This window comes from Henckelia pumila, chromosome 4 (assembly GCF_033568475.1).
Source record: "Henckelia pumila isolate YLH828 chromosome 4, ASM3356847v2, whole genome shotgun sequence".
NCBI classification, from domain to species: domain Eukaryota; kingdom Viridiplantae; phylum Streptophyta; class Magnoliopsida; order Lamiales; family Gesneriaceae; genus Henckelia; species Henckelia pumila.
The window spans coordinates 207,891,463-207,905,459 of record NC_133123.1 but is presented as its reverse complement, the minus strand read 5'-3'; the positions used below and the strand labels follow the sequence as shown (position 1 = coordinate 207,905,459).

The following is a 13,997-nucleotide window of genomic DNA, read 5'->3' as shown; positions in this document are numbered from 1 at the left end:
ACACAGTTCATCAGATCCATGAATATAGCCGGCGCATTAGTCAAACCAAATGGCATTACTAGAAACTCGTAATGCCCATAGCAAGTACGGAATGCAGTCTTGGCTACGTCCTGATCACGGACTCTCAACTGATGATACCCAGATCTCAAGTCAATCTTGGAGTAAACTGACGTGCCCTGCAGCTGATCAACCAAGTCATCAATACGAGGCAACGGATACTTGTTCTTCACAGTGACTTGATTCAGCTGCCGATAGTCAATGCACAACCGCATCGACCCATCCTTCTTCTTTACAAAAAGAACAGGAGCTCCCCAAGGAGATACACTAGGAGGAATGTACCCCTTGTCCAAAAGATCTTGTAGCTGATTCTTCAATTCACGCATCTCTGATGGAGCCAGACGATACGGTGCTCGAGAAATAGGTGAAGTACCCGACATCAACTCTATGCCAAACTCGACTTCCCTAGCAGGAGGAAAATCAGGAAATACATCTGAAAATTCATCCACAACAGGAATGCTCTCTATCCCAATACTCTCAGCGGACAAATCAACTGCATAGATAAGGTAGCCTTTCCCGCCAGACTCTAGATCTCGACAGGCTCTCAAAGCTGATACCAAAGGCATCGGAGGTCGCGCTCCCTCACCATAGAAAAACCAGCTCTCACTCCCCTCTGGATGAAAGCGTACTAATCTCTGATAGCAGTCCACTGAAGCTCGATAGGTAGTCAACATATCTATTCCCAGAATGCAATCAAAGTTGTCCATCGTCAGGACCATGAGATTCGCTAACAGAATGTTCCCTTCGAACTCTAAAGGGCAACCCATCACTAGACGCTTAGCCAAAGCAGATTGGCCCGTCGGAGTAGAAACAGACATCACTACGTCTAGTACAATGCATGGTAACTTATGCCTCTTAACAAAACGTGCAGAAATGAAGGAATGAGATGCACCAGTGTCAATAAGTACAAGAGCATGTATACCATAAAGCAAAAATGTACCTGCGATGACTTTCTCATTCTCCTCCACTGCCTGATCATGTCTCAGGGAAAACACCTGGCCAGAAGCTCGTGGCCTCAAATGAGAACTCCCAGCAGGCTGTCCCTGCGACCTCTGCTGTACGGTGGCCTGAGAACCAGATCCTGAACCAGATCTAGAACCGCCTCCCCCAGATAGTGGACAATCTCTCCGGATATGACCAGTCTCTCCATAACGGAAACAAGCTCCAGAAGCTCTACGGCACTTGTCGGATGGATGGTTCTTCCCACAGTGATCACACTTGTCCTTCTTACCAAAATGGACAACACCTCCAGAACCAGAGGAAGAAGTAGATCCAGACTTCTTGAAAGATTGGGAACGGGGACCCAAAGAACTAGCAGGCCTCGACTGAGGAAAAGACCTGTTCCGCCGAATGCTGTCCTCCGCCTGGTGACAACGGCTCACCAAACCCTCGTAGGACATGTCGTCGCCAACCGCCACACGGTCATGGATCTCAGGGTTAAGGCCCTGAAGGAACAGATTATACTTCATCCCAGAGCTGTCAGCAATCTCGGGGCAATAGGATAGCAGATCAAAGAACCTCTGCTGATACTCATCGATAGACATGGCTCCCTGTCGCAGACTCAGAAGCTCGCCTGCCTTCGACTGACCGAGTGCAGGAGGAAAATACAGCTTCTGAAAAGCTGTGCGGAACTCGGCCCTGGTGGCCACTCCTCTTGCCGCAACAAAAGGTGCAGAAGTAAACCTCCACCACCTGCGTGCACGTCCATCCAGAAGATAACCCAGGGTCTCCATCTTCTGCTCCTCGGTGCATTGGAAAGTCTGAAAAATCATCTCCATGCGGTCTAACCAATTCTCCGCATCCTCCGGAGACTCACCTCCAACTAAGTGCTTAGGACCCATAGCTAAGAATCGACGCACAGTAAAACGCTCGTCGTCATGATGAAGATGACGCCGTTCTCGATGAGGCTCCCGGTCGGCATCACTCCAACGCCCACCAATACTGCCATGAGAACTCCGGTCGTCACGATCTGCCATCTACAAAAGTACCTCACAGTTACCTTACGCAGAGTCTAAATCCCAAGAATACTATGCATGCTCTGATACCATAAATGTAGTGACCCTTACCCGGATCACCTACTAACAGAACTTAGTCATGCAATTAACTTAATTAAACAGATATCAGAATAAAACTGCGGAAACCATAAACGTTATACAATCCCAAGTAAAGGAATCTGTAATTTATCCAAATAATATACAACCAAATCGAATAGCTGTATCAACCTCAAAACAACAGAAATAAAACCTAGACGAAGCTCCAGCTGGTCAACCACTGACTAGCCCCTCTTGGATCCACCCGCCTCGTCCAATCGCAAACCTGCCCCATGGAATAGGGTGTCCAAAAACACAAAGTACGAGACGTGAGCATAAAACGCTCAGTACGAGAGTATGAGTATACATGCATGCAAAGTGAACTCCTTATAAACTCGAGGTCAAGGATCAGATAACAGAGATAGACCGGGCCCTGGTATGTAGCACGCTGTGCCGTCGCTTCAGAAGGTGGCTCCCATACTATAATACAAGTGGATATGCCGGACCCAAATCGATGGAAGTGCAACCACTAACAGGATAGGGAAAAACCCTACTAGCAGACATCTCGAAGGAGATAGCTCAGTATGCAAATGAATGCAGCATAAATTAATGACATATAAACCATGCAGTCACATAATACATGCATACTCAGTCAGGATATCTCGACTAGTACTTTCGTACCTCAAATCAGTGCAAGCTCTACCAACTCTAGGTCCACGCCTATAGTCTGCTCTACACTGCCAAATGATATTACTATCATTAAAGCGCTCTAAAAGCCTTAACTAAGCTATTGCATACTCCTAAATATTTATAGGAAGCAAAAGCTATACCTTCGTCCGTCGTTAGCCCTTTGATGTCGATGCCTCCAGAACTTGGGCACAACTCTGCTACGACTATCGAACGCCTCGACGACCGCCGGGTCAAGCCTAGGAAGGCTAGAACAACTCGAATAGACTAGAAAGGAGAGGGAAATACTCAAAATTGGCAATTGGAAATGAAGCCCCGGCCCTCTATTTATAGACAACGATCGGAACTTCCGATCCTCGATCGGAACGTCCGATCCTACCATCGGAGCTTTCGAAGATCCTGATCTGCCACGTGTCTAAATATCACTTGTTGACTTCGGATAGGGGTGATCGGAGCTTCCGATCTAGACAATCGTCATGCCTGACGTAATATGATCAAAGCTTCCGATCCTGTTCGGAACTTCCGAACCTACCTTCGGAGCTTTCGAACTCTATTCAAGTAATTATGATTAATTCCTTAATTACTTATTTTTGTTACGGGCTACTACATAGACTCTCTCCCAGCTGTCAATGACATCGATGACTAGCTCCTGCCCCATCTGTTGTCATGCACACATACAAAACAAGACAACAGCCGGATAAACTCCGGTGAGAAAACATTCTCAGTATAACCAACATATAAAAAGCGTTAAATAAATCATCTTGACTCTATTTAAACTCGACTCAACAAGTAGAGTATGTAAACGCTTTACAAACGAATTGATTCACATAACTTCAAATCCATCAAGATTCATAACTGATCTTGACATGGATATCCATCTAACGAGTTCGTAACCGACTCGCAAATAAGGTTAACAGCAACCTTGGCATAGAATCAATTCAATATAGCATCATATCAACTCAAATTTAAAGATTCACTACTTGAGATGGATCGACAACATCACAATCAAATCAAAACATAAACAAGTATGTGATTTTTGCGGGCCAACTCAAAGATAATCGTTCTTGAGTTTCAAAGTCCCTACTTCGCGATGTCGTCATTATACCTTCGTTTATCTCGGTTTTGAACTTTTCAATCTGAAATATAACAACCAAAATACTCATATCAAACTTCATTCAAGATTATCATTTCAGAAACGAGTCAAAACCATCAATAATTCATCAATCAATCGCATTTCAAACCTCAACTCTTTCTTCTTCGGTTTAACTCGGCGTCTTGAATCGTTGGCCTTCAAACTCGACTGAAATTGAAGAATAAAAATGATATAACATTCCCATCATCAAGATAACAACTTCAGCTCAGATATAGGCTATCAAAACGATCCAAAAACTCGAATCGACGGCGTAGCGATTCAAAATCGGTAACCGACGTAATCCCGAAACCATTTCTAACTTCTAACCAACTTATACATGTATTTCAAATCAATAACCAGCTGATATATCATTTTAATCTTCATCTCAATAGCTATAATCAACAACTATAAGCTGGAAATCATGTTTAGATGCATTTAATACAAACTTCTCAATCCGGTTTAAATATAGAATCGCATAAACGTCGATAAACATAATCGAAAACTCAACATCTGATATCTGCCCTTTATTGATTTCGAAATCCATATAACACAACATTAAACTTACACGAAATTGAATTCCTCGTCGTAAGGATTCCAAAACACTTTACGGAATCGAAATCGGACAACCGGTTCAAAAGTTACGAGGATTTGAATATCGGAAAATCAAAAGAAAATAAAGATCTCGGCTTGCTCTGTACAAGTTTTCTGAATTTTCTAAGGCAAATACACGTTTCATGCTGAGTCTTACAATTAAAATCTGATAACTTTCAACCAAAATTGCACTTTAGTTCCTCATCTTTTCAATATTTGCAATTTGGTCCTCGACCCCTATTTTAATTTAATTTCAATCCTAAATAATTTAAGAATATTAGAATTTAAATCAAAACTCTAAATATTCCCAAATTAAATATATTCGGATTAAAATTATATAAATTCGGATTAATATTAATTAATCCCGGGCCTTACAGTATTCTTTTCCTTGTATAACATAGCTAGCGGGAGGAGCTACCCCGTTGGCCAAATTAGCAAATAAATGAGATTTTGACAACACATTAATATCGTTGTTTGAACCTGGAAAACCAAAATATGCATGCCATATCCACAATTCGTAATCTGCTACGGTCTCCAAAATGATAGCTGGTTTTCCGCTACGACCTGTATATTGTCCAGCCCAACCGGTAGGACAATTTTTTCATTTCCAATGCATACAATCGAGGCTTCCCAGCATCCCCGGAAATCCACGTTGTTTTCCAATAATGAGAATCCTTTCAATGTCCTCGGTATTGGGAGACCGAAGATACCAGTCACCAAACACCTCCACCATAGCCCGACAAAATCTTTCAAGCTTTCAATTGCAGTAGACTTACCGATTTTAATATACTCATCCGTTGAATCTGCCGATGTACCATAAGCTAAGATTCGCAATGCAGCAGTTATCTTTTGGTGTGGTGACAACCCGGGTCTCCCTAATCCATCTACTTTCTGAACAAAGTAATTGTCATGCTTTTCAACGGATTCCATAATTCGCAAGAATAGGCGGCGAGACATTCGAAAACGTCGTTTGAACATTGACTCATTGTACATCGGAGACTCTGAAAAATAGTCAACAAATAAGCGTTGATCAGCGGCCAATCTATCTCGATTAATCACAATATGGCCAGGAATTGATCCTCCATGTTGCAAATTATCACTTTCTTGGAAGTACTCGGCGGCAATGGTAGCACTAATTAGTTGACTTAAAACCATTTGTTGTTGGTCAATGAGATGAAACTCATTCTTTATCATGACACTAGGTTGCTCTTCACCATCAGATGGTGGCGAGGGTGCATTGAAAGAAAAATTTGAAGTACCTCCCTCATGAAAATTCATTTTCAGTAGGATGTGTAAATGAAGACCAAGTCCTGGGTCTTAAATACTCATATTAAGTAGGATGAATAAATGTCACGGAATATCTAAAATTGTATGTTTACAATAAAAAAACACAAAAATGGTGTGTCTAGTTGGCCACTACTCACGGGTAGTGGAAAGCGATGTGACTAGTCATTTATGTATATAACATATATTTATATTTTTTTTAGAATATATATATACATATTTTAATACTTGATTGTACATAAATGTCACGGGTTGTGTCATTGAAATGGAATCCAATAATGGATTATCCACTTGTGTCATTTTATTTACAATAAAATACTCCATTATTTGTCTATTTGCAAGTACTCATGTTTTCTACTAGCAGCTGGCATGGGTGTGTCTAGTTGTCCACTACTCACGGGTAGTGACAAATGATGTGACTGGTCATGTACAATACACACATATAAAGATCATGTATATATATATTTACATATTTTAATACTTTATTTGCAAGTAGTCATGTCTTCTAGTAGCAGCTGGCATGGGTTGTCTAGTCGCGATCAGAGACAACTCAATACTCAACTATTGCACAGCTTTATCACGTGTTGTCTACAATCGTGCAATGAAAGACATAAAAGATGTGATGTCTAGTTGGCCACTACTCACGGGTCTTGATGACTGATTTGACTACTCATCTATACACATAACACATCTTTGCATATTTTTTTTAAAACTTAGTTATCTAAATATACACTTTTCAGATTCAATTTGCGTATCTCAAGAAACATACATCCAAGTAAGTTGATTAGAAGCGTCAGATCATATATCCTTTAATATTAACCGTTGGACCATATTTGTTATCCAAAATTGTTGAGCTATAAATAGAAGTGACATTCTTAGCATTCACATATATCAGATACATAAACTAATTATTTACTATCAAATGACTTCATCTAAACGCGGTGTTTCTTTCTCAATCGAGGAGGACAAACTCCTTGTCACGGCGTATCTTGATGTCTCCCAAAATCCAATAATTGGTATAAACCAATCACGTGATAAGTTGTGGTCACGAGTTGTAGCAACCTACAACGAACAAGTCACTGATAGCTCAGCAGAGCCTCGTACTATTAATGCCCTCCAATGCCGCTGGTTCAACATAAACAAGATTGTTCAAAACTTTAGTTCATGTGTTAGCCAGGTGGAACTTAGCCGTCCAAGTGGTGCTTCTGAGAAAGACATTGTGAGTAGTAAATTTTGTTAGAATATATATTTCAAATGAATTTTATTTTTACAATATGCAACTAAGATACAAATTATATGTGGTTGTAGTTGGATCGAGCAAAAGAATTATTTAAGCAATCATCTGGGTTGACTTGGAGGTTGGATCATGTTTGGCAGTTACTTAAAGATCAAGAGAAGTTTAGACCATCCAACGCTGTTTTACCTAATTTTGTATCAAACCTTGGGAACATCGATTCATCCCAATCAGACTATTCTCCCAACACAGAATCACCAACACCCGATTCTCCAGTTTTATCCGGATTTGCTATAAACCTGGATGAAGATAGCCCATCAGGGGGTTTTAAGCGTCCAATTGGCATAAAAAAGGCCAAAGGAAAAATAAAAGCTAATGAAGAACACTCGAATGACCTTTCCATAATGGCCAAATGTAGTCAGAAAATGGTGGTTGTGATGGAGAATGCTGAGATCCATCGAAAAGAGCTCATTGATATTGAGAGACAAAGAAATGATATAATGGCCGAGAAGAAAGATAATAAAATACTATTGTTGAACTCCATGTCTGTTGATGAGTCAGTGCGTCCATACTTGATCAAACAGCAACAAAACATTTATAAGAAAAGACTAGCAAAGGGGGATAGTTCCGCTGGGAATTTTGCACCTTTCGGACAATTTTTTGGAGGAACTTCACCACCCGGACCCAACCTATCAGACTACTAGTTTATTTTCTTGATTACGACGAGTGTGTTTATTTTTATTGTTATTTGTGTTTTTTTTTGTTGGTGATTTATTCTCGTGTCAAAATAATCGCATAGTTTTCAAGTTATATTAAGTTGACAAAATGTTTGTAGTAAATCGTGTTTTGAATAAAATGTTTGCGCTAAATTGTTTTGTGTGTTTCTAATTACTTTGTTCATAATTTCCATTTAATGTTATTTAAAAATAATAAAATTACAATTAATTTATTGAAAAATTATAAAAAAAAACAAATAAAATTTAATTAAACTAAAAAAATTAAGCACTGAAATTAATTTTAAAAATAAAATGGGAGAACACTCAAAATAATAAAAATTAGACCAATTTACCAAGTAATATTTAATATAAAAACTGAAAATAATTTAAAATAGGGACTAAAAAATAAATTCATCATTTTCAAGGTCTAAAAAATAATTTTGGAGGATGGCATTTTCATAAATATGTCATCCTCCAAATCCATCCTCTATTTGAACAGTGATCCTCCAAATATGGAGGATCACTGTAGGATCCTCCAAAATGAAGGATGCAAATAGAGGATGGTTGGAGGCCAAACCATCCTCCATTTTGAAGAAATCCTCCAAAATAGAGGATGATTGGAGATGCTATAAGGGTAAAGAGCATGAAATTTCTTGTTCCATGTCGATGGTATATTCTTTTCGACTTCGACTGTGTCGGTTTAGTCGATTCACGTATGCATGTCACTTTGTATTATTTTGGATGAACAAAAAACAAATATTAATTTGAAAAAATAAATATAATATGAACATCTAACTAAACATAAATGAACTCCGTACAAAAACACTTCATGGTCAGTCTACAAATAACCAATAAAAATGTCTATTTATAATAGAATGAACTTGAAAACTAAATTCCAACAGAAACTTGAGTAATTATTGCCTGACAACCACTTGAATTATGCATATAGCAGTGAGGCGCACATGATGTATGCGTGTAAAATGAATAAATAATCTGGCTAAAGAAGGCAAAAAAATATTATAATATATATATATATATATTTTTTCCTCACATTGTCCTGCAGAGCAATCTTAAGTTGCATTTCCTGCACTTTTTTGCAATATTCTGATTTCGGAAACTTGCTGACAGTACTTGACAAATTATGAATCATTTTAATTTAAAATCAACCAACATGTTCCAAATAATTCACAGTTACGGTTGCAAGAAAATAATTCAAAAGCAAAATTTGAAACTGAAGCCTACACTAGAAGCAAAATGACACAGCTCTCTTTTAACGAGAGAATCAAGAAAGCTAAGAAAATGGAGAAGTTTAATGTAAATGGCTTTCCTGCATATTTTCACCTATACAACTCATATTTGCATCAATATTCATCCAAGTAAGTATACAATGTTTCGTCTTTCTTCGGCTTGCTTCGACTAAGCAACACCTTCAGAAGTCGTATACTCTTGCTACGAAGCTGTTCACTATCTTTGGGGCTTCTGTTTCCGACATACAAATGCATTGAAGCTGGTTTCCGAGGTTCAGATATGGACTGCAATGTTCAGCCAACACTGTGTTAGAAACTATTTTTCTCAACAATTCGAGTCCATAATTAGTAAAGGGTCGATAAATTTAACTTTTAACATGGCCCTCCCATGTAAATCAGAGACCGATGAACATATAGGAGGAACTATAGCTAAGAAATACACAGTATAGTGCTGGAATATAAAGGGGGTTGTCCACCAGGGATTTTTATTTCAAAATTATGTGCTTCATGGAGTGAGTTTAACAAAAAATTTATATTTTATTACTAGATGATATATAGAAGGATCTAATACTACCATTTGTCTTTCCAGAGAAGGGGTTGGAATAGTTGTCCGGCTACGATTTGGGGTGCTTGGACGTGAACATTTTGGAGATGCGGGATTGCTCGAGTGGGAATTAGGACGTACAAGAGGAAACCGGGGGGAAGATGCTGTCCGTTTTTCTGATATCATCAAGCAAACACATAATCAACGCAGTATAAACTTAACTTCTGAAGAAACTGAGTTTTTTTAATATGTTACCCAAATTTATATTAGGCATCTTGCTAGAGAATGAAGACTTTCTAGAGCGCCCTTTGCTGCAACATGTGATAGCATAAGTTTCATTGCTTGGTATCTCCAAACTTAGAATTTGATTAGAAATAATTTGCAAGCATATAACTCACCTGACCGTTGATGGAGGAGTTTCTTTGGTTGTAGCTCGAGCTGCATGGTGATTTGCTCATAAGAAAAGTGGTTAAAATAGAAATGCATCGACGCTAACACGAAACCAAAGCCATTATATACACTACCATTCCTAGATTGGTGCCAGTCATCTCCAACATTCAGGCTGCATTCTTGGATTCTTAAGTTAGCTTGAACGGCTCCATCCATTGTCTCGCCCACTAAATCGATAATATTTAAATTTTTAAGCCAGCATATATAAAGTTTATATTTATAATTGCAAATTGAAACTAAAATAATAATTAGCCAAAGCTATTGAAGCTGTTCCCTCCCATGAATCACTGCTCTCTCAACGCATTATAATGTACAATAACATTATATGAGTTTGTAGACCTGGTAAAATGTATCTCTTGTGATACTTTGGAGCCTTGATCATTAGTGACTGCTGCGACAAACCTTCACGATCGATGTAATACTGGCATCTCCGCAATCTCTAAAACACCACAAAGGAACAATCAAGAATCAATACAAACATCCAAAGGCTGTGTATATTTCTGCTTTTGAACATATTTGGTCATAATTGATGTGGTGCTACATCGCATCTCTATCGCAGCAAAGGAATTCACAGAGATACAATCAAATTCTATGGACTACTAAATGAGTATAATAAATGTCGTGTTTAATGACTATATTCTTTCTCGACCACATTCACGAAAAGATCTGCAAACACAGGAATGGCAGGATTACCTGCTCCATGCAAGATATATGGAATTCATTTCCAGAAACTTCATCGACCTTTTCATCCAGCAGATAACTGATCTTATAGGTGGCATGCCCCAAATGGTCCACCGTATTAACAATTGCATCAACGGCATAATCTTTCAATGTATTCGCCACTCTACATAATCAATCACAGACATTTCAGGAGGAAAAAACTGAGTTGAGGATTCTTTGGAGCAAATTAATAAAAATAACATGGAATGGAGTCTCTGCAGTAATCTATATTGACTCACATCTCCTTTTGGTTGTCATCCATATAAGACAACTCAAAGTATTCAGCAGCTGAATATAATTCTTTGCTAAGATTCTTCAAGTCCTAAAGAAATAAAGACGAAATCAGAATGGCTAATTGAAATTCAGCCAGTTGAAATTTTAAATCTGCAAATTAAAGATCCTAAACAAAGATGAAACATAACTCGTCTCCAGTCTCTTAATGAAGTTTCATAATCATCCATTCCCCACATTCATTAAATGGTATACGATGACGCATTCAATTTTCACCATTTACCCCTCAGGCTATCACCGGAACTAATTCACATGGATACCTCGGTAGTACTACTTCTGTAAAGAGGTGATACTGCACAAGGACCACAAACTAGCAGAATATTAAAGAACACTGAATGAAACAATTAATAACCTTTAAACTATCCGAGAGGATCATGCTTTGCTCCATGAAGACATCATCGTAGTTACATGATTCACAAGGATCACGCATTGAAGCAGACGCAGTAAATGTTGCCATGAAGTACGAATAATGGTAGCCAAAATGTGCTTATCTTGCTGCAAAAACCATCCCACAAACATGACATAACTACTAAATCATGGCTCAAATCTTAAAACAGGTAAGAAAACGTGAATGTGTGAGCAAGGACTACTGGCAAGATAAGCAGGAAAATGAAACAAACATAAATCCTAATATTCTGAAAAGCATTAACTATAATTAAAGGAGTGAATAAGCCGGTACGAGACACTTTCATACCATTTCTTTAAGGAACTAGGATTCCCATTAAGAACAATAAAAAAAGAAGCTAAAAATCTCGCTAACAGTTAAAAAAGTACATTCACATTGTTAAGTTCTCAAAACATTATCCATTAACTCATTTCCTTAAAAGAACACCAGAAATTCAGGAATTCAAAATCAAGAAAACCAGGCAAAAAAAAAAAAAACTAGAGGAAACAAGATTTGGGCTCCAGCTCCATTTCAATGTACATGAGCAATAAAAAGCTTGCTCAGCATTCCTACCAAAAGAAACCCACCTTTAAATTCCCAAAAAGACTCTACTCCTTCGTTTTCCCAACAAAACAACGAACCCACACGGCACGAAACAGTGTGAAAAAAACGAAGCTTTATGTAAAACTAAGTCACCCCGCAGTTACTATGCATTCAACTCGATCATTGAGTGCTGGTTTGAAAAAAATATGAAGAAAGGACAGAAAAAAAGGACCAGTAAACTGATAGTGACCATTATGGTTTGGTACCAAGATTTTGACTACACCCAAATGAAAAACGACAAATTTTTCTGAGTTATTCTTTTCAATCCGTTGGTGGGATGTTGAAAAGGGGAGAAACAGAGACAAAATAACTTTATAAGAAAGCGCCTCAAATCGACAAGAGCAAAATTTCAAGAAACGGAAGTGGTTCCTTAAACGGTCGTTGCACCTCTACTGGAACTAAAATTAGTCTAATTTACTAAAATGAGAATTACTTTCCAAAATAATTGAAATAAATAAATCTTATTCTACATAATTTCTTTTCCTAATAAAAATAATAAAAATAAATTAGTAATTTTTTTATGATAAAATAAAAATTAGATCGATAATTATAATAATGCTATGTTAGTATAATACTAAATTATCAGAACAAATTAATAATGATATGTGAAATAATAGGAAATTAAGTTAAGAATAATATTAATTATATAAAATTTAGTAATAATAAATAAGGAAGTTTAACATATATAGTGTATATTTTGATTTATTAATTTATATTTATGAACAAAATAATAATGACTATTATCTATATATATTCCACTATATATAAAAAAAACCTACTCATTAGACACCATCTTTTTGTTTACCAAAATTATCCTTATGTAATGTATATGTTACACTATTGTTTTCTTTTGTTTTTTCTTTTTTAAAAAAATCGATATTTCAAATTACAGTTTAATCTCTCGAGAATTTTACATCTATGATACTACTCTTATTTGAATATAAATCAAATTAATTACAAAAATATTATACAAAAACGCAACGCGTGTATCAATACACTAGTTATATTTAAAGAATATGTCATTAGACCAAAGAGGACACCATCTTTTTTTTTTTTGTCGAAATTATCATTATGCGATATAGATATTATATTTTTGTTCTTTCTTTTGTTTTTTTTTATTTCAACATTTCAAATTACAGTTTAGTCCGTCGATAATTTTTACAACTATGATGTTACTCCTATTTCAATATAAATCAAATTAATTAAAAAAATATTATACAAGCACGTCGTTCAATATACTAGTATTATGATTGTTCCGTTCAAGATATATATCAGATATTAAATCTGTGTTATTTTTTTTTTACTATATTTATAAGCATATAGATATGTTATTAATTTGTAATAAAACAACTTTTTAATTTTGATAGTAATATGTAATTGGATTTGAAAAAAAAAATTATCATGATTATTTTCAAATTATTTTGACTATTTTTCTCTACACATATATTTAAATAATTAATAAAATAATATTGGATACAAGAATAATAACAGTAAATGATTGGAAATAAATTAATATTAATATTATTAATTGTAAAAAAAATAATAAATTTGTAATGCTAAAAACTTAACTAATTCAATTAAATGTTACAATTTTAATAAAGTTTTATTATTAATATAAATTAAATATAAAAAATAAATTTTAATATAAAAAAAATTCAAAGAATTAATATAATTAAACACAAGTGAAAAAAAAATTTAGTATTTCCATAATTATAGTAATATATTTGTTTGTTCATGTAAAAATGGTCTAAAGGATAAATTTGAAACTTAACATAATTAAATATCAGTTTAAAAAATTAACATAAAGTAAAACTGTTAGATCTCTTAGTTTTGGTGATAACAAACTATAATTCATTGTTATAAATGGCTACTTTTTAAATATATTAATAGGCACTTGTCCGGTGACTCAAGAAGCTAAAATTTCAACCGGATACATCTATTCAGAATATATCACCCGGTCAAGAAGATTGCCTCACCTGATCATTTAATTTCACCTGGTGCCTCCAATGCCTCCGTCATCGTCACC

The 13,997-nt window shown here is 36.2% G+C and overlaps 2 protein-coding genes and 1 pseudogene across 2 annotated transcripts; 1 reads left to right on the top strand and 2 right to left on the bottom strand.

Moving 5' to 3' along the window:
• LOC140862682 (protein ANTAGONIST OF LIKE HETEROCHROMATIN PROTEIN 1-like) overlaps positions 1 to 5,775 on the bottom strand; it is a 37,318-nt pseudogene extending 31,543 nt beyond the window's left edge.
• Positions 5,776 to 6,703: 928 nt separating this feature from the next.
• LOC140862681 (uncharacterized) lies at positions 6,704 to 7,719 on the top strand. The gene is made up of 2 exons (XM_073265715.1): positions 6,704 to 7,000; positions 7,090 to 7,719. Exons 1-2 carry the CDS (start codon positions 6,704 to 6,706, stop codon positions 7,717 to 7,719), a joined length of 927 nt encoding a protein of 308 aa, XP_073121816.1.
• A 1,196-nt stretch (positions 7,720 to 8,915) lies between these two features.
• Positions 8,916 to 12,307, bottom strand: LOC140865996 (protein ABIL3-like). Its single transcript, XM_073270850.1, has 10 exons — positions 11,956 to 12,307; positions 11,336 to 11,478; positions 10,932 to 11,014; positions 10,666 to 10,816; positions 10,312 to 10,411; positions 10,047 to 10,139; positions 9,921 to 9,960; positions 9,778 to 9,833; positions 9,553 to 9,698; positions 8,916 to 9,263 (listed from the first exon to the last, which is right to left on the bottom strand). The coding sequence occupies exons 2-10, from the start codon at positions 11,438 to 11,440 to the stop codon at positions 9,093 to 9,095; spliced, it is 945 nt and encodes a 314-aa protein (XP_073126951.1). The 5' UTR covers positions 11,441 to 11,478; positions 11,956 to 12,307; the 3' UTR covers positions 8,916 to 9,092.
• Positions 12,308 to 13,997: the final 1,690 nt, after the last annotated feature.